At 41.7% G+C, this 23,382-nt stretch overlaps 1 protein-coding gene and 1 long non-coding RNA gene across 2 annotated transcripts in view; one reads left to right on the forward strand and one right to left on the reverse strand.

Annotated features, from left to right (window-relative positions):
• Positions 1-9,499: 9,499 nt before the first annotated feature.
• Positions 9,500-12,937, forward strand: LOC104981590. The gene is made up of 3 exons (XR_824384.1): positions 9,500-9,537; positions 10,478-10,616; positions 10,829-12,937. It is a non-coding gene; the product is annotated as an uncharacterized LOC104981590 (long non-coding RNA).
• Positions 12,938-21,457: 8,520 nt separating this feature from the next.
• DCLRE1B (DNA cross-link repair 1B) overlaps positions 21,458-23,382 on the reverse strand; it is a 7,847-nt gene continuing 5,922 nt past the window's right edge. Inside the window, exon 5 of the mRNA XM_010830778.1 lies at positions 21,458-23,382. Within this exon, the coding sequence (XP_010829080.1) occupies positions 22,898-23,382 (485 nt within the window). The 3' untranslated portion in view covers positions 21,458-22,897.

The following is a 23,382-nucleotide window of genomic DNA, read 5'->3' on the forward strand; positions in this document are numbered from 1 at the left end:
GAGGCGACTTAAGGTGCCCAGTGTCGGTGTGAGGTCCAGGTTTAAAATGTCATCCCCGCCAGTGTGACATCACCACCGCCTAGTGTGACACCTCCAGAGACTGAGCAGCGCGCGGGGAGGCAGCTGGTGAGGAATGACCCAAGTTTAGGCTTTAATGTTTCCTTGCTATCTAGAGACGTTCTAGCTACTTGGCAGATGTGTATGGGATCTGTGAGCCTCCACCCCCATTAGGACTCCCTGAGGGGGCTCTTTAATTCCCTCCTTGGGAAGCTGGGTTTCCAACAGGAGGTGAGAAAGAATAGTTGTACTCTGAACCCTACCCCTCAAGCGCTCCAGTGAGCTCATACTACCATAATTTTCTCTCCTCTACCAGGAGATAGTAAAACCGGGTGTTCAGGAAAAGGAATGCAACGTTCTGGAAAAAATAAACACTGCCTGAAAACTAGGTTATCCTAAAAGAAAGACAGTTGCCATCTCCCTTGGCCAAGAGATTCTGAAAGTCTTCAGATATACCTCTTGGTGTGTAAAATGCTCTGATTCCTAAAGTGTGGGACATTTTTAGGCAGACAGTTTATTTTTTTCCTTCCCACAAGTTCTGGAGGCAGCAAGGATCTGAGCCCTGGAAAGTGACTGTACAGAATTATGGTATTTACTTGCATATACTCTTTAAGGGGGCTTCCCAGATGGCGCTGGTGGTAAAGAATCCACTTGTTAATGCAGGAGATTTAAGAGATGTGGCTTCCATCCCTGGGTCAGGAAGATCCCTGGAGGAAGGCATGGCAACCCATTCCATTGTACTTGCCTGGAGAATACTGGAGGAGAGAGGAGCTTGGTGGGCTACCATCCATAGGGTGGTAAAGAGCTGGACATGACTGAAGTGACTTAGAATGCTGGTACTCTTTAAGGAGAGGGCAGATGTAGCTAAAATAAGATTGTACTATCAGGTTACAGTCCTCAGGTCCCAGTCATTTTACCTCTTTGGGTTTTGTTGTTATTATTCAGTCCCTAAGTCATGCGAAGAGTTGACTCATTGGAAAAGACTCTGATGCTGGGAGGGATTGGGGGCAGGAGGAAAAGGGGACAACAGAGGATGAGATGGCTGGATGGCATCACCAACTCGATGGGTGTGAGTTTGAACTCCGGGAGTTGGTGATGGACAGGGAGGCCTGGCGTGCTGCAATTCATGGGGTCGCAAAGAGTCGGACACGGCTGAGCGACTGAACTGAACTGAAGTCATGTCTGATGTGACCCCATAGACTGCAACACCCCAGGCTCCTCTGTCCTCCACTATTTCCCAGAGTTTGCTCAAATTCATGTTCATTGAGTTGGTGATGCTATCTAACCATCTTATCCTCTGCTGCCTCTTTCTCCTTTTGCCTTCAGTCTTTCCCAGCATCAGTGTTTTCCAGTGAGTTGGCTCTTTGCATCAGGTGGCCAGAGTATTTGAGCTTCAGCTTTAGCATTAGTCCTTCTCATGAATATTCAGGGTTTATTTCCTTTAGAATTGGCTGGTTTGATCTTCTTGCAGTCCAGGGGGCTCTCAAGAGTCTTCTCCAGCACCACAATTCCAAAGCATCAATTCTTCGGTGCTTAGCGTTCTTTATGGTCCAACTCTCACATCCTTACGTGCTTACTGGTAAAACCATAACTTTGACTATACAGTCCTTAGTCAGCAAAGTGATGTCTCTGCTTTTTTAATATACAATCTAGGTTTGTTATAGCTTTCCTTCCAAGGAGCAAGCCTTTTAATTTCATGGCTGCAGTCACCTTTTGTAGTGATTTTGATGCTCAGGGAAAGAAAATCTGTCACTGTTTACACTTTTTCCCCTTCTATTTGCCATGAAGTGATGGTACTGGTTGCCATGATCTTAGTTTTTTGAATGTTGAGTTTCAAGCCCGCTTTTTCACTCTCCTCTTTCACCCTCATCAAGAGGCTCTTTAGTTCCTCTTCACTTTCTGCCATTAGAGTTGTATCACCTGTCTATTTGAGGTTGTTGATATTTCTCCCAGCAATCTTGATTCCAGCCTGGGATTCATCCAGCCTAGCATTTTGAATGATGTACTCTACATATAAGTTAAATAAGCAGGGTGACAATATACAGCCTTGTTGTACTCTTTTCCTAATTTTGAACCCGTCAGTTCCGTATCTGGTTCTAACTGTTTCTTCTTGATGTGCATACAGGCTTCTCAGAAGACAGGTAAGGTGGTCTGATATTCCCATCTCTTTAAGAATTTTCCACAGATTATTGTGATCCGCACAAGGCTTTAGCATAGTCAATGACGCAAAAGTGGATGTTCTTAATATTTATTTATTTAGTTGGCTGCACCAGACCTTAGTTGGGGCATGTGGGATATTTTAGTTGCGACATGCAGGATCTAGTTCACTGATCAGGGATCAAACCCAAGTCCCATGCATTGGGAGTGTGGAGTGTTAGCAACTGGACCAACAGGGAAGTCCCTTGTTAAACCTCTTTGGATCAAAGAGATCATTTTTGTGAAGATGTACTCAAGTGGTTATGCAGCCTTTGGATTTCTCTCTTGCCTTAACAATGCTAGAACAGTTCTATTGGGAAGAGGAAAGTTTATTACCCTAGAGAACCAGGGTTAGCAAGAATGTTAATTCCACAGGGGAATTTTGGTTACTTATTTTAACAGAAACTTGGAGGACATGAAGTGCTACACTGGGCTGACCTGGGGAACATCGAGACATGGAGAGTGGGCCAACAGGGCTGCTTGGGGAGCCAGGAGAAAGGCAGGGCTTGAGCTCCAGGGAAGAGCAGATCTCACTTGAAAAGCAGGCTTCCAATACACTAATTGCTTACTGTGCTTTGGTTCAACCCAACTGCATGACAGGCCTCTAAGCTCCTGTTAGGAGAATAGAACATTATGTCCCTTTCTGCTTGTCAAACACATCTCAAAATTTGCCCTGAGGATGCCTTTTCTGATTAACTCCCACTTAATTCTAGTTATTCAGTCATGCATCATCATTTGACTACTTCACTTCTTGTACACTCTTTATTTATACTTGTTGATATCATTTTCATTGTTCTTTGGTCATTTCCTCAGTCAGTTTCACTATATGGAGACCTTTTAAAATCTGGTATTTTCCCCTCTCTAATATCTATATCCATCCAACAAAGTCTGCCTGCTCAATGGCAGGTTACTCTCCTAGACCCTCAGTCAGATGCGAGATGAATAAGACATGGTCTTTTCCCTCAGAAAATTTGACAATGTAGTGGTGGGAAGGGGATGCATGGGTGATGTATTTCCATGAAGAAATATATTTACCTGAAGAAGTTTTGAAGGACAGTGTCAAGACTGTCATTCACCATCAGAGAAGGTGATATTTAAACATGGTCTGCTCAAAGAAGTTTCAGAGTTTAACTAAAGTTGATTTGTTCATTCAGCAGAAATCTATTGAGTATCTTCTGTGTGCCAGGCACTGTGTTAGAATTAAAGATACGAAGAAGAAAAGGTGTGGTCTGTGCTCTGAAGGAGCTCCCAGTTCAGCAGAGGAATGTCAGGATTTGGAAACTAAAATGGGCTGAGTCAGATTTTGAAAGGCAACGCAGAGCTAGTAGAATTTAATCAGACAAGTAATATGAAGGAATGTGTGCTTTAAAGAGAGAACTGGTAGCAGTGAGGAGGATGGCAGGCTGGAGTGCGAAAAGACTGGAGAAACTGTGCGTACTTAGAAAACTATGATGAGGGTTTGATGAAGCAGAAAACATGGAGATAAGGGGGCAGATATGTGAACTGTTGGGCTTCCCAGGTGGCACTGGTGCTAAAGACCCACCAGCTAGTACAGGAGAAGAGACGTGGGTCTGATCCCTGGGTCGAGAAGACCCCCTGGAGGAGGACATAGCAACCCACTCCAGTACTGTTGCCTGGAGATTCCCATGGACAGAGGAGCCTGGCAGGCTGCAGTCCACAGGATCACAAAGAGTCAGACATGGCTGAAATGACTTAGCAGGCACGCGTGTGAACTATTTCCTCCCAAATTCAGGGCAGCTGGAGAGGGAGATGGAGCTGTTGCCAGTTGGAAGCACTGATGTCTCATCTAGGGTATGATACCCCTCTAGGGCTTGGAGCCTGGATTCAGTATTGTAGGCCAGAAGTCTCTTCCACAGGAGCTGCAGCGCATAAGGCCAAGTAGAAGCTGACCAAAAGGCTGTCTTGAGAGAAACTAAGGCAAACTTCCTACACAAGTAGTAAATATGAGGGACCAAGAAGAAAAAAGATTTCAAGTAGAAACCCAACAGTTGCAAAACTGGAAAAACTAGATGAGAGTGAAAGACTGAAGTGAAGAATAGAGGGCAAAACGTGGGAAATTTTTTGAAAGAACAAGAGAGAATCCTCACTGATTTTTAAAATTTATTTATTTTTAACCGGAGGATAATTGCTTTACAATTTTGTTGGTTTCTGCCCTATATCAACATGAATCAGCCATAGATATATGTATGTCTACTCCCTCTTAAACCTCCCTCCCATCTCCTGCCCAGTCCCACCCCTTGAGCTCCCTTTTCATAGAGCAAATGACTACTCTCTGTTGTCCATATGGTAATGTATATGTTTCAGTGCTGCTGTCCCGGTTTGTCCCACCCTCTCCTTCCCCCACTTTGTCCATGAGTCTCTTCACTATGTGTGTGTCCTGCACTATGAACTGCAGGTTCATCAGTACCATCTTTCTAGATCCCATATGTATGTGTTAACATCTGATACTTGTTTTTCTCTTTCTGACTTAGTTCACTCTGTATAATAGGCTCTAGGTTCATCCACCTCATTAGAACTGACTCAAATTCTTTTTTATGGCTGAGTAATATTCCACTGTATATATGTACCACAGCTTCTTTATCCATATGTCAATGGACATCTCAGCAGCTTTCATGCCCTAGCTATCGTAAATAGCACTGCAGTGAACATTGGGGTACATGTGTCTTTTTCAATTATGATTTCATCAGGGTGTATGCTCAGTAGTGGGATTGCTGGGTCACATGGTAATTTTATTCCTAGTTTTTAAATGAATCTCCATACTGTTCTCCATACTGGCTATATCAATTTGCATTCCCACCAACAGTGCTGCAGGGTTCCCTTTTCTCCAAACCTGTCTAGGTTTGTCATAGCTTTTCTTCCAAGGAGCAAGCGTCTTAATTTTATGGCTGCAGTCACCATTGCAGTGATTTTAGAGCCCAAGAAAATAAAGTCTGTCACTGTTTCCATTGTTTCCCCATCTATTTGCCATGAAATGATGGGACCAGATGCCATGATCTTCGTTTTCTGAAAGTTGAGCTTTAAGCCAACGTTTTCACTCTCCTCTTTCACTTTCATCAAGAGGCTCTTTAGTTCCTCTTTGCTTTTTGCCATAAGGATGGTGTCATATGCATATCTGAGGTTATTGATATTTCTCCTGGTAATCTTGATTCCAGATTGTGTTTCATCCAGCCCGGAATTTTGCATGATGCACTCTGCATATAAGTTAAATAAGCAAGGTGACAATATACAGCCTTGATGTACTCCTTTCCTAATTGTGAACCAGTTCATTGTTCCATGTCTGGTTCTAACTGTTTCTTCTTGACCTGCATACAGATTACTCAGGAGGCAGGTAAAGCGGTCTGGTATTCACATCTCTTTTAAGAATTTCCCAGTTTGTTGTGATCAGCACAAAGGCTTTAGCGTAGTCAATGAAGCAGAAGTAGATGTTTTACAGGAATTCTCTTGCTTTTTCTATGATCCAACTGATGTTGGCAATTTGATCTCTGGTTCCTCTGCCTTTTCTAAATTCAGCTTGAATATCTGGAAGTTCTCAGTTCACATATTGTTGAAGCCTAGCTTAGAGAATTTTGAGTATTACTTCACTAGCTTGTGAAATGAGTGCAGTTGTGTGGTAGTTTGAACATTCTTTGGCATTGCCTTTCTTTAGGATTGGAATGAAAACTGACCTTTTCCAGTCCTGTGGCCACTGCTGAGGTTTCCAAATGCTCTCATATTGAGTGTAGCACATTCACAGCATCATCTTTTAGGATTTGAAATAGCTCAGCTGGAATTCCATCACCTCCACTAGCTTTGTTCGTAGTGATGCTTTCTAAGGCACACTTGACTTCACATTCCAGGATGTCTGGCTTTAGGTGAATGATCACACCATCGTGGTTATCTGGGTCATTAAAATCTTTTTGGTATAGTTCTGTGTATTCCTGCTACCTCTTCTTAATATCTTCTGATTCTGTTAGGTCCATACCGTTTCTGCCCTTTATTGTACCCATCTTTGCATCAAATGTTCCCTTGGTATCTCTAATTTTCTTGAAGAGATCTCTAGTCTTTCCCATTCTATTGTTTTCCTCTATTCATTTGCATTGATCATTTTGGGAGACTTTCTTAGCTCTCCCTGCTATTCTTTGGAACTCTGCATTCAGATGGGTATATCTTTCCTTTTCTTCTTTGCCTTTCGCTTCTCTTCTTTTCTCAGCTATTTGTAAAGCCTCCTCAAACAGTCATTTTGCCTTTTTGCATTTTTTTTTCTTGGGGATAGTCTCGATCCCTGTCTCCTGTACAGCATTACAATCCTCCATCCATAGTTCTTTAGGCACTCTGTCTATCAGATCTAATCCCTTGAATCTGTTTGTCACTTCTACTGTATAAGCATAAGGGATTTGATTTAGGTCATACCTGAATGGCCTAGTGGTTTTCCCTACTTTCTTCAATTTAAGTCTGAATTTGGCAACAAGGAGTTCATGATCTGAGCCACAGTTAGCTCCTGGTCTTGTTTCTGCTGACTGTATACAGCTTCTCCATCTTCGACTGCAAAGAATATAATCAGTCTGATTTTGGTATTGACCATCTGGTGATGTCCATGTGTAGAATCATCTATTGTGTTATTGGAAAAGGGTGTTTGCTATGACCAGTTCATTCTCTTGGCAAAATTCTGTTAGCCTTTGCCCTGCTTCATCTTGTACTCCAAGGCCAAATTTTCCTGTTACTCCAGATATCTGTTGACTTCCTACTTTTGCATTCTAGTCCCCTATAATGAAAAGGACATCTTTTTTTGGTGTTAGTTCTAGAAAGTCTTGTAGGTCTTCATAGAACTGTTCAACTTCAGCTTCTTCAGCATTTCTGGTCGGGGCTTAGGCTTGGATTACTGTGATATTGAATGGTTTACCTTGGAAACAGATCATTCTGTCGTTTTTGAGACTGCACCCAAGTACTGCATTTCGGACTCTTTTGTTGACTATGATGACTATTCCATTTCTTCTAAGGGATTCTTGCCCACAGTAGTAGATATAATGGTCATCTGAATTAATTAGCCTATTCTGGTTCATTTTAGTTCACTGTATAAGCTGTATAAGCTGTATGAACTGTTTATATTTTCCGGAGATTAATACTTTGTCAGTTGTTTTAGTTTGCAATTATTTTCTCCCATTCTTAGGGTTGTCTTTTAATCTTGTTTATTGTTTCCTTTGCAGTGCAGAAGCTTTTACATTTAATTAAATCTCATCTGTTTATTTTTGTTTTTAATCCATTATTCTAGGAGGCGGGTCAAAGATCTTGCTGGGATGTGTATCAAAGGTGTACTGCCTGTGTTTTCTTCTAAGAGCTTTATAGTTTCTGGCCTTACATTTAAGACTTTAATCCACTTTGAGTTTATTTTTGTATATAGTGTTAGGAAGTGTTCTGGATACATTCTTTTACATGCAGCTCTCCAGTTTTCCCAGCACCACTTATTGTATAGGCTCTTTTCTCCATTGTATATTCTTGCCTCCTTGGTCAAAGCTAAGGTGCTCAGAGGTGTGTGGATTTATCTCTGGGCTTTCTATCTTGTTCCATTGGTCTATATTCCTGTTTCTGTTCTGGTACCATGCTCTCCTGATGACTGTAGCTTTGTAGTATAGTCTGAAGTCAGGACGATTGATTCCTCTAGCTCAGTTTTTCTTTCTCAAGATTACTTTGGCTGATGGGGTCTTTCATGTTTCCATACAAATTGTGAAAATTTTTGTTCTAGTTCTGTGAAAAATACCATTGGTAGTTTCATAGGGACTGAATTGACTCTGTAGGTTGTTTTGGGTAGTATAATCATTTTCAAAATATTGATTCTTCCAATCCTAGAACATGGTATATCTCTCCATTTATTTGTGTCATCTTTGATTTCTTTCAAGACTTTTTATGTTGATTTATTTATCTTTGTCTGTGCTGGGTCTCCATAGCTGCATGTTGGCATTCCCTAGTTGCAGTGAAAGAAGGCTGCTCTCTAGTTGCGGTGCATAGGCTTCTCCTTCCCATGGCTTCTCTTGTTGTGTAGCATGAGCTCTAGAGCGTGGGCTCATTTGTTCTGGCACATGGGCTTAGTGGCTCTGCAGCATGTGGAATCTTCCCAGATCAGGGATCAAACCCAGGTCTCCTGCATTGACAAATGTATTCCTAACCACTGGAACACCAGGAATGTCCCCTTCACTGATTTTTTTAAATCTAGACTCCAGAAAACTTTTAATTTTCAAATAATTTCAAACTCATAGAAAAGTTGCAATAATAATAATAATAATAATATAACCCTTTACTCAGATTTACTAATTAACCTTTTGACCCTCTTGCTTTAACATTTACATGCTTAGTTGCTCAGTTGTGTCTGGCTCTTTGGCCTATAACCTTCCAGGCTCCTCTGTCTATAGGATTTTTCGGGCAAGAATACTGGAGTGGATTGCCATTTCCTCCACCAGGGGATCTTTCTGACCCAGGGATCAAACCCACATCTGTTGCAGAATAATGATATTGTGTGCTTCTCAGAATATCACACCCAAAGTTAGATGATGTCCCTGTTCCTCACTGGGTAATAATTTTTTTTTTTTTATTGAAGTGTACTTGATTTACAGTATTGTGTTAGTTTCAGGTGTGCAGTGAAGTGATTCAATTACATACATATGTTTTTCAGATTATTTTCCATTATAGGTTATTATAAGATATTGAATATAGTTCCCTGTGATACACAGTAAATCCTTGATGCTTATCTATTTTATGTATAGTAGTTTATATCTGTTGTGAGTTCCCAAGTGGCACAGTGGTAAAGAAACCATCTGCCAATCCAGGAAATGCAGGAGACTGGGGTTCAATCCCTGGGTCAGGAAGATCCCCTGGAGGAGGAAATGGCAGCCCACTCCACTATTCTTGCCTGGAAGATTCCATGGACAGAGGAGCCTGGTGGGCCATAGTCCATGGGTTCACAAAGAGTCAGACACAATTGAGCACAATGCATGAAGTTTATATCTGTTAATCCCATACTCCTAATTTATCCCTCCCCCTTAGTTCCCCTTTGGTAAACATAAATTTATTTTCTAGATCTGTGAATCTGTTTCTGTTCCGTATTTAGATTCATTTGTATTATTTTTTAGATTCTACATATAATGATAGAGGCTGAAACTCCAATACTTTGGCCACCTCATGCGAAGAGTTGACTCATTGGAAAAGACCCTGATGCTGGGAGGGATTGGGGGCAGGAGGAGAAGGGGACGACAGAGGATGAGATGGCTGGATGGCATCACCGACTCAATGGACGTGAGTCTGAGTGAACTCTGGGAGTTGGTGAGGGACAGGGAGGCCTGGCGTGCTGCGATTCATGGGGTCGCAAAGAGTTGGACACGACTGAGCGACTGAACTGAACTGAACTGACTAAAGGGCGTAGTTATCGACTCCAGTATTTTTGCCTGGAGAGTTCCATGGACAGAGGGGACTGGCGGGCTACAGTCCATAGGGTCACACAGAGTTGGACACAACTAAGAGACTAACACTGTCACACTTATCTAAACTCCATCCCCTAGATTCGTTCTTCCCTATTAATAGAATCCCAGTTTCATTCAGGTAGAAGGAAGATCCTTTGATTTCAAGGAAGCTAAGTTCCTCTCCGTTAAGTGAAAAAATGAAAGTGTTAGCCACTCAGTCATGTCTGACTGTTTGCGACCCCATAGACTGTAGCCTGCCAGGCTCCTCTGTTCTTGGAATTCTCCAGGCAAGAATACTGGGGTAGGCAGCCATTCCTTTCCCCAGGGGATCTTCCCGACTGAGGGATTGAACTTGGGTCTCCTGCATTTCAGGCAGATTCTTTATCATCTGAGCCACCAAGAAGCCCTTTCCCACCCCCAAATCAGGGGATAAATCACAATACGTCTAAATCAATCTGGTGATACCATTTCTCCTTGCCAATGATTGGTCTAGGAGTGGGTACAAGACACAGTTCTGGTTAATGAAATATGAAAGGAAGTCTTCTGGGAGGCTCTTAGGAAATTGTTTATTTTTGCATAAAGAGAAAATTTTCTTTTGCTCCTTTCTCTGTCTTTTGGCTAAGACAAAAGGATGAATACCCAAGGTCTGGAGCTACCATGGCTGTCTTGTGCTCAAATGGGGCATCAGTCTTTGTTTTTAGTAACTATCTTAAGTACATTTTTCATGTAAAATGTGAACAGAGGAATAAATATGCCATTATGTTATCATATATAAGGGATATTAGCTCAAGTATGACAGGTACACTCTTGGGAAGAAGTGGTTATCATCCGTACAAGGCCGCAGAGAAGAGCATGATATACAAAATTGAAAACGGAATCACCCATGCACATTTGGAAGCTGCCCAGGATAATCAGGTGAGCAAGGACTCTCCATATCATCATGAAGGTCCCTTCTATATATTGTGAGAAGGCTGTGTCACCTCACTGCATCCACATTACTCTCCTTCCCCAGCATCTCCCCATTAAAGTTAGGTTGGTTACTGGGTTGGTTACTGCCTGATTGCAGGCAGGAATCTGACTTACTTGCTCTCAAGTCTACATCTTGTTTTCTTTTTGGATCACAATAGGTCATTTTGAGGATTGGGTTCCAGCAGAAGTGATGGCTTTGGCGGAACATGAGCTTGGGTGAAGACTATGCCTGTGGGGTTAAAGAGAAAGAGTCAAGGACTTCCCTGGTGGCACAGCAGATAGGAATTCACCTGCCGATGCAGGGGAAATTGGTTCGATCCCTGGTTCGGAAAAATCCTGTAGGCAACTAAAGCCTGTGCACCACAACTACTGAAGCCTGTGTGCCTAGAGCCTGTGCTCTCCAACAGGAGAAGCCACCACAGTGAGAAGCCTGTGTACTGCAACCAAGAACGGGAAAGTGACTCCAGAGCAAGGTGGTGGTGCACAACACTGTGAATGCATTAAATGCTACTGGATTGTACACTTAAAAATAGTTGTTTGTTATGCGAATTTCACCTCAGTTTTTTTTTTTTTAAAGGAGGATGAAAGTTTGCAGGATTTAGAAATAATGGGTAAAAGACTTCACCCCTAATTTTTCTGATTTTCAAGAGTCAACCCAGAGACTCTTCTGGGAGAAGAGCAAATGCCTTAACCACTTACACAACAATTATGAGGGAAGGAGGGTTTGAGGTTTCATTTCTGTTTCCTCCCTTATCCACACATAACCATCGTCCTGTCTCTCATTTTCTTCATATACTAGATCTTTATTCAGCAAAACCAAGGGATAGTGCTTTTCTCTCCTTTTACCTGGATCAGCATCATTCCTCATTATCATGCCTCCATCATTTCCTAGCTTTTCACCTTTTCTTTGACCAACTGTTACATGCATGAGCTTTTATCACTTTCATTCCATATGTCATTCCCTATCATCAGTTCTAAGCAAAAGCCAAAACAAATGCTGGACGAATGCACACAAAGACCCACAAGGGAGAGGGCAATAAATCAGGACAGGACCTCAAATTTTAATAACTGATTATTACTTATGCTGTGTCATTTTGCAGTTCCTACAAACTCTGAAATCAAAAAGACCTTAATGAAATATCCCTTGCCTAACACAATTCCTGATATGTGGTCGGTAATAATAGCTATTTTGCTGAGTAAATTACTGAGTGTTTATTCATAGTACTCAAAGCATCAGAATTCAGTAAACTATAGAATAGAGTTTAAGAAATTTCAAAATAGCAGTCTTTACCTTTTTGGCCATGCATTTAACTGATTTTTTTTCTATTATTGCTTTTGGAAACTCATTTGTATAAAATCTGTAAGTTGTCATCAAGTGATTAGCAAGTGGTTCTCTCTGGTGGGGGTAGGGGAGCTGCCCTATCAAAACAAACCATAGAGGGTAAATTTTCTGATGTGAAATAGGGCTTCTGCCTGATCAACCTCAGTGCTCCGAGAATGTCCAGTATAAACAAAAAGCATGGGCTTTGGAGCTTAATGTCACTAGGAATCCTAACTCTTCTGGTTACGAGGGTATGATAGTGGGTCTGCTCATGAGCCTCACTTATCTCATCCTTAAAATGGAGATGGTAATAATACCTTTTCTGTACCTCCCTCATTCTGTCCATTGGAAAATTTCTTCAATGTTACTTTCAAAAAATATCCTGAAATCCACTATCATTCATCTCCACTGATAACTGTCTACAAAATCAGAAAGTCTCTGAGAAGTAGAATATAGAATAATAACAAATATGGATTTGTCAGTCCTATCTTGATTTAAAAGTGCAGGTTTTAATTATGTATGTACTGACTAAGAGCCTTGCAGCAAGAGACTGCTCTTTTGTGAACCAAAATTGCCTGCTCATTCAGGTGCTTTTCCGTAAGGACATAAAGTATCACTACTTGGTGAATTAAACAGAAAGGATTAAATCAAACTAAATATGGTAATGCTGTGTCTTCTACTGTATCTTATAGATCTCTCCTAGAGGATGCAGCTATTCAAAGGTCAGGACTAATGTTATTTGCTATAAAATTTCATAATTAAATAATTAAAAAATAAGTATTCTCTGATAAATTCATTTTTGTTTACTGAAAAGTCCTAGTCTCTCAGGAAGTGTAACCTCTAACCCCAAGGCTTGTGTTGACTCCAAAGCAAGTAAAACATGTTTTTTCCTCTTAAGTACATAGTTCTAAAACATGTCTATTATAGGAAATAATGTTGATTCATAAAACATTTCAATTATTTACTTGTAGATAAATCAGTTTTTTTCTTCTTCCTTTCTTCATTTCCTCCAAATATGTTTATCTATGTAATATCTTTGGGTATATAGATGTACTTTTCCCTTGTGAAAGCTCTGGTAGAAGAAAAGGGATGTCTTTCTCCCTTCAGCTGCTTGTGCTAAAGAGGTAACTCTGATTTTTATCCAAACACAATGCAAAAACACCAGTATCTCTCACTGCTGGAAGAGCTTCCTGACTGGTATTCTTGCTTCATTCTTGCCCCATTCTCCATCTGTTGCTTTCAAAAATATGTATCAGATCATACCACCCCAGTACACTAAAGCACTTTCCATAACACTTAGGCTAAAACCCAAACTTCTCGCTCTGTAGGTCACATCTGATCCGACTCCTACCTCTGCCTCTGATCCCATCTCCTTTTCTCTTCCACTTGCACAGCTCTTGCTCATGTTCCTTGGGCATAGAGCTCATGGCCATCACATGGTTTTGGTGCTGATGCTGCCCCCAGATCTTCACCTGGCTGGCTCCATTTCATCTCTCAGGTCTTGAAGTGTCATTCCCACCAGGATACTTCCTTGACCTTTATCTGAACTGCTCCCCACCCCCATTAAACTAGTATTAATATCTTCTTCTTCCTCTTTTTAAAAAAATTGTATTTATTTTTCTTTTTATTGTTTATTAATTTATTTGGCTGCACTAGTCTTAGTTGTGGCATGTGGGATTTTAGTTGTAGCATGCAGACTTTTAGTTGGCAACACATGAGATCTAGTTCCCTGACCAGGGATCAAATCCAGGCCCCCTGCATCGGGAGCATGGAGTCTTAGCCACTGGACCACCAGGGAAGTCCCAGTCTTATTGTCTTCTTAACGCATATCACCATTTGATATTTATTTATGTATACTGCCTCTCTCCTTTAGAATGTTGAATTCCCATGTGGGTAGGACTTTTTCTATTTTGGTCACTATTTCATATCCCCAGTGTCTAGAAAAGATGCCTGGCACATAGGCATTCATTAAATATTTGTTTAATGAACAAATGAATGAAGAGATTTATGGACACTAGTTTTCTCACTGGGATAGTTGCAAGTTAATATAGAGATAATATTTATACTGTATCTGCCAAACTTAAGCATTCAGTATTGGTCAGCTCCTTGGGGACTTTGAACTCTGCTTTATTCCCTCTTGGAGAGAAATAGTGTTTATTGAAGGAGGATTCCCTAAAGGATGTGCCATCCATGCATTCCTCCGGGTTAATTCATTTATTCATTCATCTGATGTTTATCGTTAAGAACCCAGTATGTGTTCTAGACAGCAAGGATAAAACAGTGAACAAAGCAATCAAAAAGAAAAAAGACAAAAAGAATCCTAGCGTTTACATTCTAGTCCATGAGGCACACACTAACCTCAATAGATAAATGATATCATATGGAAGGTGCTCTGTGGAGAAAATGCAAGGCAGGGAAAGGGAGTGGTGGGCAAGGCAGTTGCAATTTTAAATAAGATGGTCAAGAATAGCCTCATTAAGCAAAACCTTGAAGTAGGTGAGGGAGCCATGTGGGTGGAGAAGGTGATGGGGAGAGGGAAGAAGTGAGGTGATTGTTTACAGGGTAGATAGGAGTAGCTGCAAGGAGGTCAGCATGCCTGGAGCAGAGTAAGTGAAGGGTGGGAGAGGAGTAGGAGGTGAGGTGATCTGGAAATCATAGGGGCCATGCAGACCACCAGGAGAACTTAGGTTTTTATTCTGAGTGAGCTGGAAAGCCACTGGAGGATTTGAGCAGAGAAATAACATGCTATGACTTATGGCTATCATGGGGACTCTGTGTATTTGGAGAAAAGGGGGACAGTGTTGGAAGCAGAGAGAACATTTAGGAGGCTATTGAAGAACTTGCACAAGGGACAAAGGTTGCTTGGACAAGGGTAGTAGAGGTTAAGATGGTGAAAGGAAGATTCAGGATATGTTTCAAGGTAGAGTCAACAGGATTTGCTAAGACGCGGGTGGGAGGGGAAAGCAATGAGAAAGGGAGAATATGAAACCAAGCTTATTAGGGACATGTAATAGGATTGCTTAGCAGTCCTATTACATGGAAGGCCATTCTGACGTTTGAAATCATGATTTCAAAATGAAACCAGACAGTCTGTTTGAATGATTTCTCCAGGAACATCTAGCTGCTCCAGTGCAGGCAAAGAGTAAATGAATATTATGGTTTATGAAAAACTGGAGTTTTTCAAGGCAAGGTTGAGAGAGAGAGAGAAAGGGAGTGATATTATAAAGATGGATTGTAGGATACAGTTCAGTCAAGGAAGGGAGTGAAGCTCAGAGAGGGCTCATGAACAGTGAAACATTGGCAATGAAGATACTTGAGCAAGTCAGCTGGAGAAAAGAAGGCTTACATTTGCGATTTCAAAAGTAGTATAACTTCTGGTAATGACAGGGTGGTAAGGTAGAGGGAAATGAGGTCTTTGGAAATGATGAGGTCAGAGACTGAGACACCAGAACGTTGATATCATCCAGGGTGGAGACAGCATCCTGAAGGAGGAACAGAACAGGTGGAGGTGTTGGGAGAGTAGCACTCAGAAAGCATGGAAGCTCCACCCCTTCCCACATACCTTGCCCTGTGCCTTGCTTCCACCTGGCTGTTCCTGAGTTAAATCCTTTTATAATAAACTGATGATCTAGTGAGTAAGGTATTTCTCTGAGTTCTGTGCGTTGCTCTAGCAAACCAGTCAAATCCAAAGAGGGGATCATTGAAACCTCCAATCTATTGTGGTCACTCAGAAACACAGATGATGACCTGGACTTGCAATGGGCATCTCAGGTGGTGAGGGGACAGTCTTGTGACACTGAAGCCTTAATCTGTGAGATCTGATGCTATCTCCAAGTAGTCTCAGACCTGAGTCGAATTGTAGGACACCCAGCTGGTGTTAGCATTGCTGGTTGGCTGGGAAACCCCTGGTTCCAGTTTAGGAACTGAATGCTCAGACCTTTTAGCAGGTTTTCTCCAAACTTTATATTCCTGACTCCCTAAGCACCAGGAGTCTGGTTCCACCCTCATGCTTTGTTTCTACAGAGTCTGGTTAGTAGGGGGAGTGGGCTTGACCCAATCTTCGCTTCTCAAAAGCACACCTTTCAGAGAGCACATTAAGGATGGGCCTGTAGCACTGGGGATGAACTTCATCCTCCACTCCCCAAAGTTACTAAAAATTGATGAGAGGAGTCAGGACTGGTTAGCAATAGTTTAATGCAGCCCTAATGCAATAGTTTGCTTGTTGGTTTTTTTTTTTTTTCTCATTAATTTATCATTTAATATAAATACTGACAGAAAGCAGATAAAGACCTTGTAGACACTTTCATATATTTACAAACCAAAAGGCAAATCACCTTGTTCTACTTGTTAAAATAATCCTTTTATCTGCAACTCGTGGGAGCCTTAAACACTAATTTGGAGCAACATGAGGCTGAGTCAGTTTCCAAGATAATAAAGAAAATAACACCATTTTAACAAAAGTGGCAACTTTGATATAAACAGCATGCACACAGGTTGAACAAGATGGCCTCATCCTCTCAAAACTCTGCAACAAGTAGACTATATACTTACTCAGACCCAGCCTTTAGCTGTCCTAAACATCTTTCTATTACTACTTTTCCTCACCTCACTTTTTAAAAGGCCATTTAAAAATTGAACATATAAACAGATTTTTAAAGAGAGAAAAATGGTCTACTTCAAAAACAGGGTTCTTCTTTCCTATTCCCAAAGAACTTCCAGCAGATAATGTCTTCAAATAATAAGATTTCACAGCTTGCCAGATGCTAATTTCACAGCTTGTGAAATTTCAATTCATTATCTGTCTTCACTTTTTAAAGAAAAGTTGGAAAAACTTGGAAAAAGTAAAATTTCACAAACTTTAGCAATTTAAAAATGAGCTGTCCCTTTAAGGCTCAATATTTTTAATTCTTAACAGGTGGGTGAGGCAGTCGAGAAAGAACAGGGAGCTAAGGTAAGGGGAAAATAACAAATGCACAAAGACTTTTAAAAATGATATTCTGTCTAGCACTAATTTAAGAACAGCAGACATAAATTTTCACTATTCAAACTGTAAATGATTTCATGGTCATTTATAACCTGACTCAAATATCATGGGCTCCTTTATTAACCTACATTATTTTTGTCTTGTTAAATATACCTCTGCAGGGCACAGTCACATACTATCAATACGATTGGTAAATTACACAAGCTCTATCCCAAGCAAATATGCATCAATGTTAAAAAGTTATTTAAAAAAAACAAAATAAAATCCACCCAAAAAGGTGATAATGACTGCAGAATGTCTCGGGGAGACTGGTATGAGCCTAAAGACCAAATTGACTATAGTCAGGGGAAGAGGGGTAACAAGGGGAAGAGACCACACACAAGAAGAGGAATCTCACAACTGGAAAATGTTTAAGTGGGTGAACGGTTTTGTTCATTATCTTAATTCACTTTTTCCATTTCTGTTGTTCTAAAGAGTCATAGATTTATTATAAAGTAAAATAATGAAGCCTATGGATCAGTGGTTGTGGGGGGGAGGTGGGAAAAAAAAATCAACTTTTTTCCTTTAAGTTCCTTTCATTCCCAGAATATAGGAAGAAGAGAAAGGATGAAGAAGAAATAAAGGAAATTTAGGCAACAATACACTTGGAAAAAGTAGCTCTCAGAACAGTGTCTTAGTTGAACAGAGGATGTAAACATGATAAGCAAAAGCTTAAAATGCCTTGAAATCAGAGGAACATTTTACAGGGTGGCTCAGATATTACTGTGAGAATGGCAGTCAATTAGTGGAGAAAGATTACGCTAATAAATGGTGATTTCTTTAAAAAAAAAAAAAAAAAGGCTACCAATCATCCACCCAATAGTTTGCTTCCATTCTTTTCTTGATCCTTTCATACATCAGCTGGAGTTGGCGTAGGGGCCCCCTGACAGTCTCCAGTTATAAGATGACTCTTGAGTGTACAACCTAGAATGGATGCCAAAGACAAAGTTTGCTTGTTTTTTTAAATTTTTCACCGTGCTGGGTCTTCATTGCTGTGCGAGGGCTACTCTCTAGTTGCGGTGCTTGGGCTTCTCATTGTGGTGGCTTCTCTAGGCTCTAGGTGGCTCTAAATGGAGGCTTTGGTAATTGCAGCATGCGGTCTCAGTAGTTGTGGTGCGGGGGCTTAGTTCCTCCCGGCCAACCCCCCGTCGTGTGGAATCTTCCCAGACTAGGAACTGAACCTGTGTCCCTGGCATTGGCAGGTGGATTCCTAATCACTGGACTACCAGGGAAGTCCCAATAGTATTTTGATTATGTAAATATTGCAAGGGAAAAACTAACCCAAGGTGAGCCAGAAGTTTTGTGTGATTGAAAGGTGATTCAGTAAGCTTTCTGTTTAGGAAAAGAACCAAGCCCAAGATTCTGGGAACTTTCTGTGATCTGGTGGTCGAGGAGGTGTTCAAAGAGAAAGTTACCTAGGAATGATATAGTCAAGGTGGAAGGGTATATCTAAATAAAAGCACTGTGACCAAAATAAAGAGAAGTTTGGGGCTTCACTGGTGGTCTAGAGGTTGAGAATCTGCCTGCCAATGCAGGGAACATGGATTCGATCCCTGGTCTGGGAAGATACCATGTGCCTCTGGGCAACTAAGCCTATGCGCCACAACTACTGAAGCCCACATGCCCCAGAGCTTGTACTCAACAACAGAAGCCACTGCAATGAGAGGCCCATGCACCACGACAAAGATTCCCCTGTTCACTACAACCAGAGAAAGCCCACTCTCAGAAAGCCCAGCAACGAAGACCTAGCACAGCCAAAATAAATCAATCATCTGAAAAAAAGAAAAAGACAACACTCTGAGGATGAGAATCCCCCATGGGCAGCTGTAGACAAATATTCTATAAGGGCAAGCAGAATCATTTTCTAGTGATGTAGATGGGATATCCTACAGAAGAGAAAGGGGAAAGTGCCAAGGACTCAAGACAAAACAGCTTGTGGTGGTGGTGCTCAGGGAAGGTGAGAGGTGGGAAGCAGGTAACAGACCAAGGGCTACTCACCAGTGATGGCACTGAAAATTCATGCACATACAGGGAACTATATTCAATATCCTTTGATAAACCACAATGGAAAAGAATATGAAAAAGTATGTATGTATAACTGAATCACTTTGCTGTACAGTAGAAATTAATACATTATAAATCAACTATACTTCAATAAAAGTTTTTTTAAAATGTCTACATGGACCTCCAGATGGAATTTCTCCTATTTATGAACCACTCTAAGAATGCAGAGGGAACTGTCCCCTTAGGAGTGGACTTGAGATAAGAGAACCCAGATCTAAATCCCTTTTCTTGAACAACCAGACTCACTTATCTTCTATTTCCTACCACAAAGGGCAGTCTGGGTCACGTGTAAGAGATGGTTGCCTGAGGCCAGTCAGGCAGATTTTCTTCCCTAAGGGGACTTAAATCACTGTCAGTCTCCTTGTGGAAAAGTACAAGTTTCCCCACAGATCATGAAGCAAATAACTAATTGATCTCTAGGGAACTGTCTTTCTCCCAGTAACTTGAAGCTTAATTGCAAGATCTTCACAGATCAATGGGGTCATCCTTAGATTCTAAAAATAAATTGGCTTCTTAAAGATACATGTATTGCAGCATTTTTGTATGAGAGTGTTGAGAAATCAAGTAATACAACTGCCAATCTCTATTATAAGCCAGAAAATTTGATTTAGAATAGTATGGAATCTTACCATTGTTAATACACAGACATGCCACGGACAACTACATTTCTCAAAGCCCTTCGCTTCTCACCCTCCCCCTACCATCTGAATTCATATAGATCCCGCTTCGAGGAATACGTGTGACACAGCATGTGCCAAAAGTGGACAAGTGTCCTTGTTGCTAGAAGATAACTCCCCATCTGGGGGCCCCTGCACTGAAGACTACCTTATCTCTCCCAGCCACCTTTGCATAGCACAGAAGTGAGACAGCTAGAGGCTCCCAGATGAAGTCTAAACGTTGCCCACATAGCTTAGTAAATATTTATTAAGTATGCAAGATGATTTTCCACGTGTTGACATCTACCATTCTAATAACATCATTTGAACTTAATGAGTCTTCGTGGTATTTTTAAATTTTATTTATTTTTGGCTGTGCTGGGTCTTCATTGCTGCCTGTGGGCTTTTCTCTAGTTGCAGAGTCGGGGCTACTCTCGAGCTGTGTGCAGGCTTCTCACTGCAGTGGCTTCTCTTGTTATGGAGCACGGGCTCAAGGGTCCACAGGCTTTGACAGCTGCAGCACACAGGCTCAGCTGTTGGGGCTCCTGGGCTCTAGAGCACAGGCTCTATAGTTGCTCAGTTGCTCTGTGGCGTGTGGGATCTTCCTGCAGCAGGGATCAAACCCTTATCTCCTGCATTGGCAGGTGGATTCTTTACCACTGAGCCACCAGGGAAGCCCTTTCATAGTATTTTACTGCTATCCTCGTCTGCAGAAAAGGTAGTAAGGAAACTTTCTGGAGGGCAACTAGGCACCATTTTTATCAAGAACTTAAAACTGTTGGGATTAGCAGATGCAAACTACTACATAGAGAATGGATAAACAACAGGTCCTACTGTACAGCACTGGGAACTACACTCAATATCCTGTAATAAACCATAATGGAAAAGAATATGAAAAAGAATGTATATGTGTAATTTTCCATTGTATGTATATATATGTATAACTGAATCACTGCTGTACAGCAGAAGTTAACACAGCATTGGAAATCAACTACACTTCAATAAACTAAATTAAAAAACCTTAAAACTGTTATCCCACTTCCAGCAATTTACTCCAAGAAAATAAACACAAATGCCATGATATAGGCATAAGGATATTCATTGCAATATGTATAATTGTGAAAAAAAGAGCACACAAAATGATAAATAAAACAAATAGTTTAATTAAGATATACCCATAATAGGGTATTATAAAACTATTAAAATGACATTTTGTATGAGAAAGTGCTTAAGATATTAATAAACTGAAATGCAGGATATAAAACTATATATGGTATTACCCCAATTTGGAAAAAATTATACATTTAATATATTTGCACACACAGAAAAAGACTAGAAGACAGTTGATCCACATGGAAGAAGTTTGAGTTTTTTCTTCTCTATAGTTTATGACTTCCAAAGTTTATTTTATCAGAGAATAATTTTTTTTTAAGAACCAGAGGCTAAGAGAACCAATATTTGAAATACCCATCATGTGGAAGGCACTGACCTAGGAATCTGACCGATTATCTAAGCTCCAGCAGTCAGGAGAGGTCAGGTAGCCCAGTGGTCAAGAACCCGCCTGTCAGTGCAGGGGACACGAAGAGATGTGGGTTTGATCCCTGGGTCAGGAATTTCCCCTGGAGACGGAAATGGCAACACACTCCAGTATTCTTGTCTGGGAAATCCCATGGACAGGTGCTGCAGTCTATGGGGTTGCAAAGAGTCAGACACGACTGAGCACACACACACAAGCATCTCAATGCCTGGTTTACAGATGAGAAACTGAGGCTCCGTTATGGAAGCCTGGAATCTCTATTTGCCCAGGTGCCTTGGACTCATGCCCAGGACAGTGCCCATGTCCCCTGCTGCCCCACATGCCTCACCAGTATGGTTCCTAGTAGGCCCACGGGAGGGTTGCAGTGAAGGTCACGGACCAAACAGAACTGTGTATAGTTTGCCCTAGAGAAAGGCCTTATTTTGCATTCTAAACTCTTCATATCTTCCTCCAGTAGACAATTTCCTCCCCCCTGGAAAAGAAACACAGGCCTCTTCACTGGGAAGGTTTGAGCTCCACTGAGAAACAGTTTTTACCCATTTGTCCAGCTCCACATGCCTGCGCCCTCTGAGACCATGGTATCTGCTGTCTTGCTTATTGGTTTGGCATTGTCAGGCTGTGAGCAGAAGGACAGGGCAGAACGTCACACCCCTACCCCTTCCACCAGCTGGCTTCTTGGTCTCTGCCCTGGATACTAAAACCAACAGGCTGTGTCCTCTGGCTCTCAACCTGAGGAGGGGGACAGCAAATATCCCAGCTATGTGACCAATCAGGACTACCTGGCAGCATATTTGATCTTCTGTAACCTTATTTTGCCAAACAGTCAGGACTCCAGGCGGCTGGGAGGCCCATTCTAACCCTCAGCCTAATTGTCGGCTGAGTTCCAGGTACTGCCTTGGTGAGGGGCGTCCAGTCCCCCCGGCTCTCTTCCAGGTAGGTCCCCAGGGACACTAACTGCAAACTCTCATGGAGGAGAGATGGAATTTTTCTCTACTTTTCTAAGGATGTTCATCACTTCCTATTCCCTCCCTGAGGCAGAGACAGGAAGTGACTTAGATGGGGTCAGTGACATTCAGGACTGGAGCATGCTGCCTGGGTCATACCACAGTTCCTGAATTAAAGAACAGAACTACCTAGGGGCTTTTATCTAGGAAGAGACAGAAGGGGACATGGGGAATGACACATGACATGCAAAACAGGGGGAATAAACTGGTCCTTTCTGAAAAGACCCTTCATCTCTCTCTGCAGTCACAAAAGGGGACTACATGTTCAAAAAGGTTACAGAAATACTGGGTTAAACAAAGTTTAAAAGTTCCTATAGGACTTCTCAGAACCTTTAAATGCTCACAAATACTGTAAAGGTATTATAATGAAAAGGGTTTCTTAAACCCCAGTCAGTTAGAGAACTAAGGATTCCCTAAGCACCAGGAGCCCAATGAACACACTGGAAGTGTGTTACAGGGTGGGCCTGTAACACAGAAAAGGCCCCAAATAGGCCATCTGTACTATCTTCAAAAGTACAGTAGGGCTGTGGCACTGCCGTTTGTTAGCGGTGGAAATACAAAGAATGCTAACTTTGAAAATAAACAACTCTTGATGCATTAAAAAAAAAAGTGCAGAGTTGGATCAAACAAGGTTGTCATTTTGTATTCTCCCGTCTGTACTCAGGAGTTTATGGTATTTTTCCACTTGCTGGTCGAAGACCCTGGAAGAAAATCCCGTCTGGATAAAGTCCACTGGAGTCAGAAGGTATTTGAATGCCAGGCCCCTGAACTCAGGAGCCAGAAGAGGGGCAGCCTCACTGCTGGGAGACAGGCGAGAATCCTGGCCCATCCAGGCTCTCTGGTTCTCTGTGGCTGCCGAGGCCACACTGTCTCCCATGCGTACCAAGTAGGGCCCTACACCAATTTCCTCCCCAGTTTCCAGAGAAAGGAATTTCTCATTTGTAGACCTTAAGTGCACCGGAAAACCCGAAGGGGTAGTTACTACAGTCACCATCTTCTGGGACTCAGAGGAAGGGACTGCCCCCTCCCCTTCTCGGCAGCAGACATCTGGGAACGACTGCTTCTTGACTTGCAAAGGATGGTGGGAGGGCTGCTTCTCAAGCTCCC

The sequence above is a fragment of the Bison bison genome, unplaced genomic scaffold (assembly GCF_000754665.1).
Source record: "Bison bison bison isolate TAMUID 2011002044 unplaced genomic scaffold, Bison_UMD1.0 scf7180017864519, whole genome shotgun sequence".
In the NCBI taxonomy this organism is placed as follows: domain Eukaryota; kingdom Metazoa; phylum Chordata; class Mammalia; order Artiodactyla; family Bovidae; genus Bison; species Bison bison.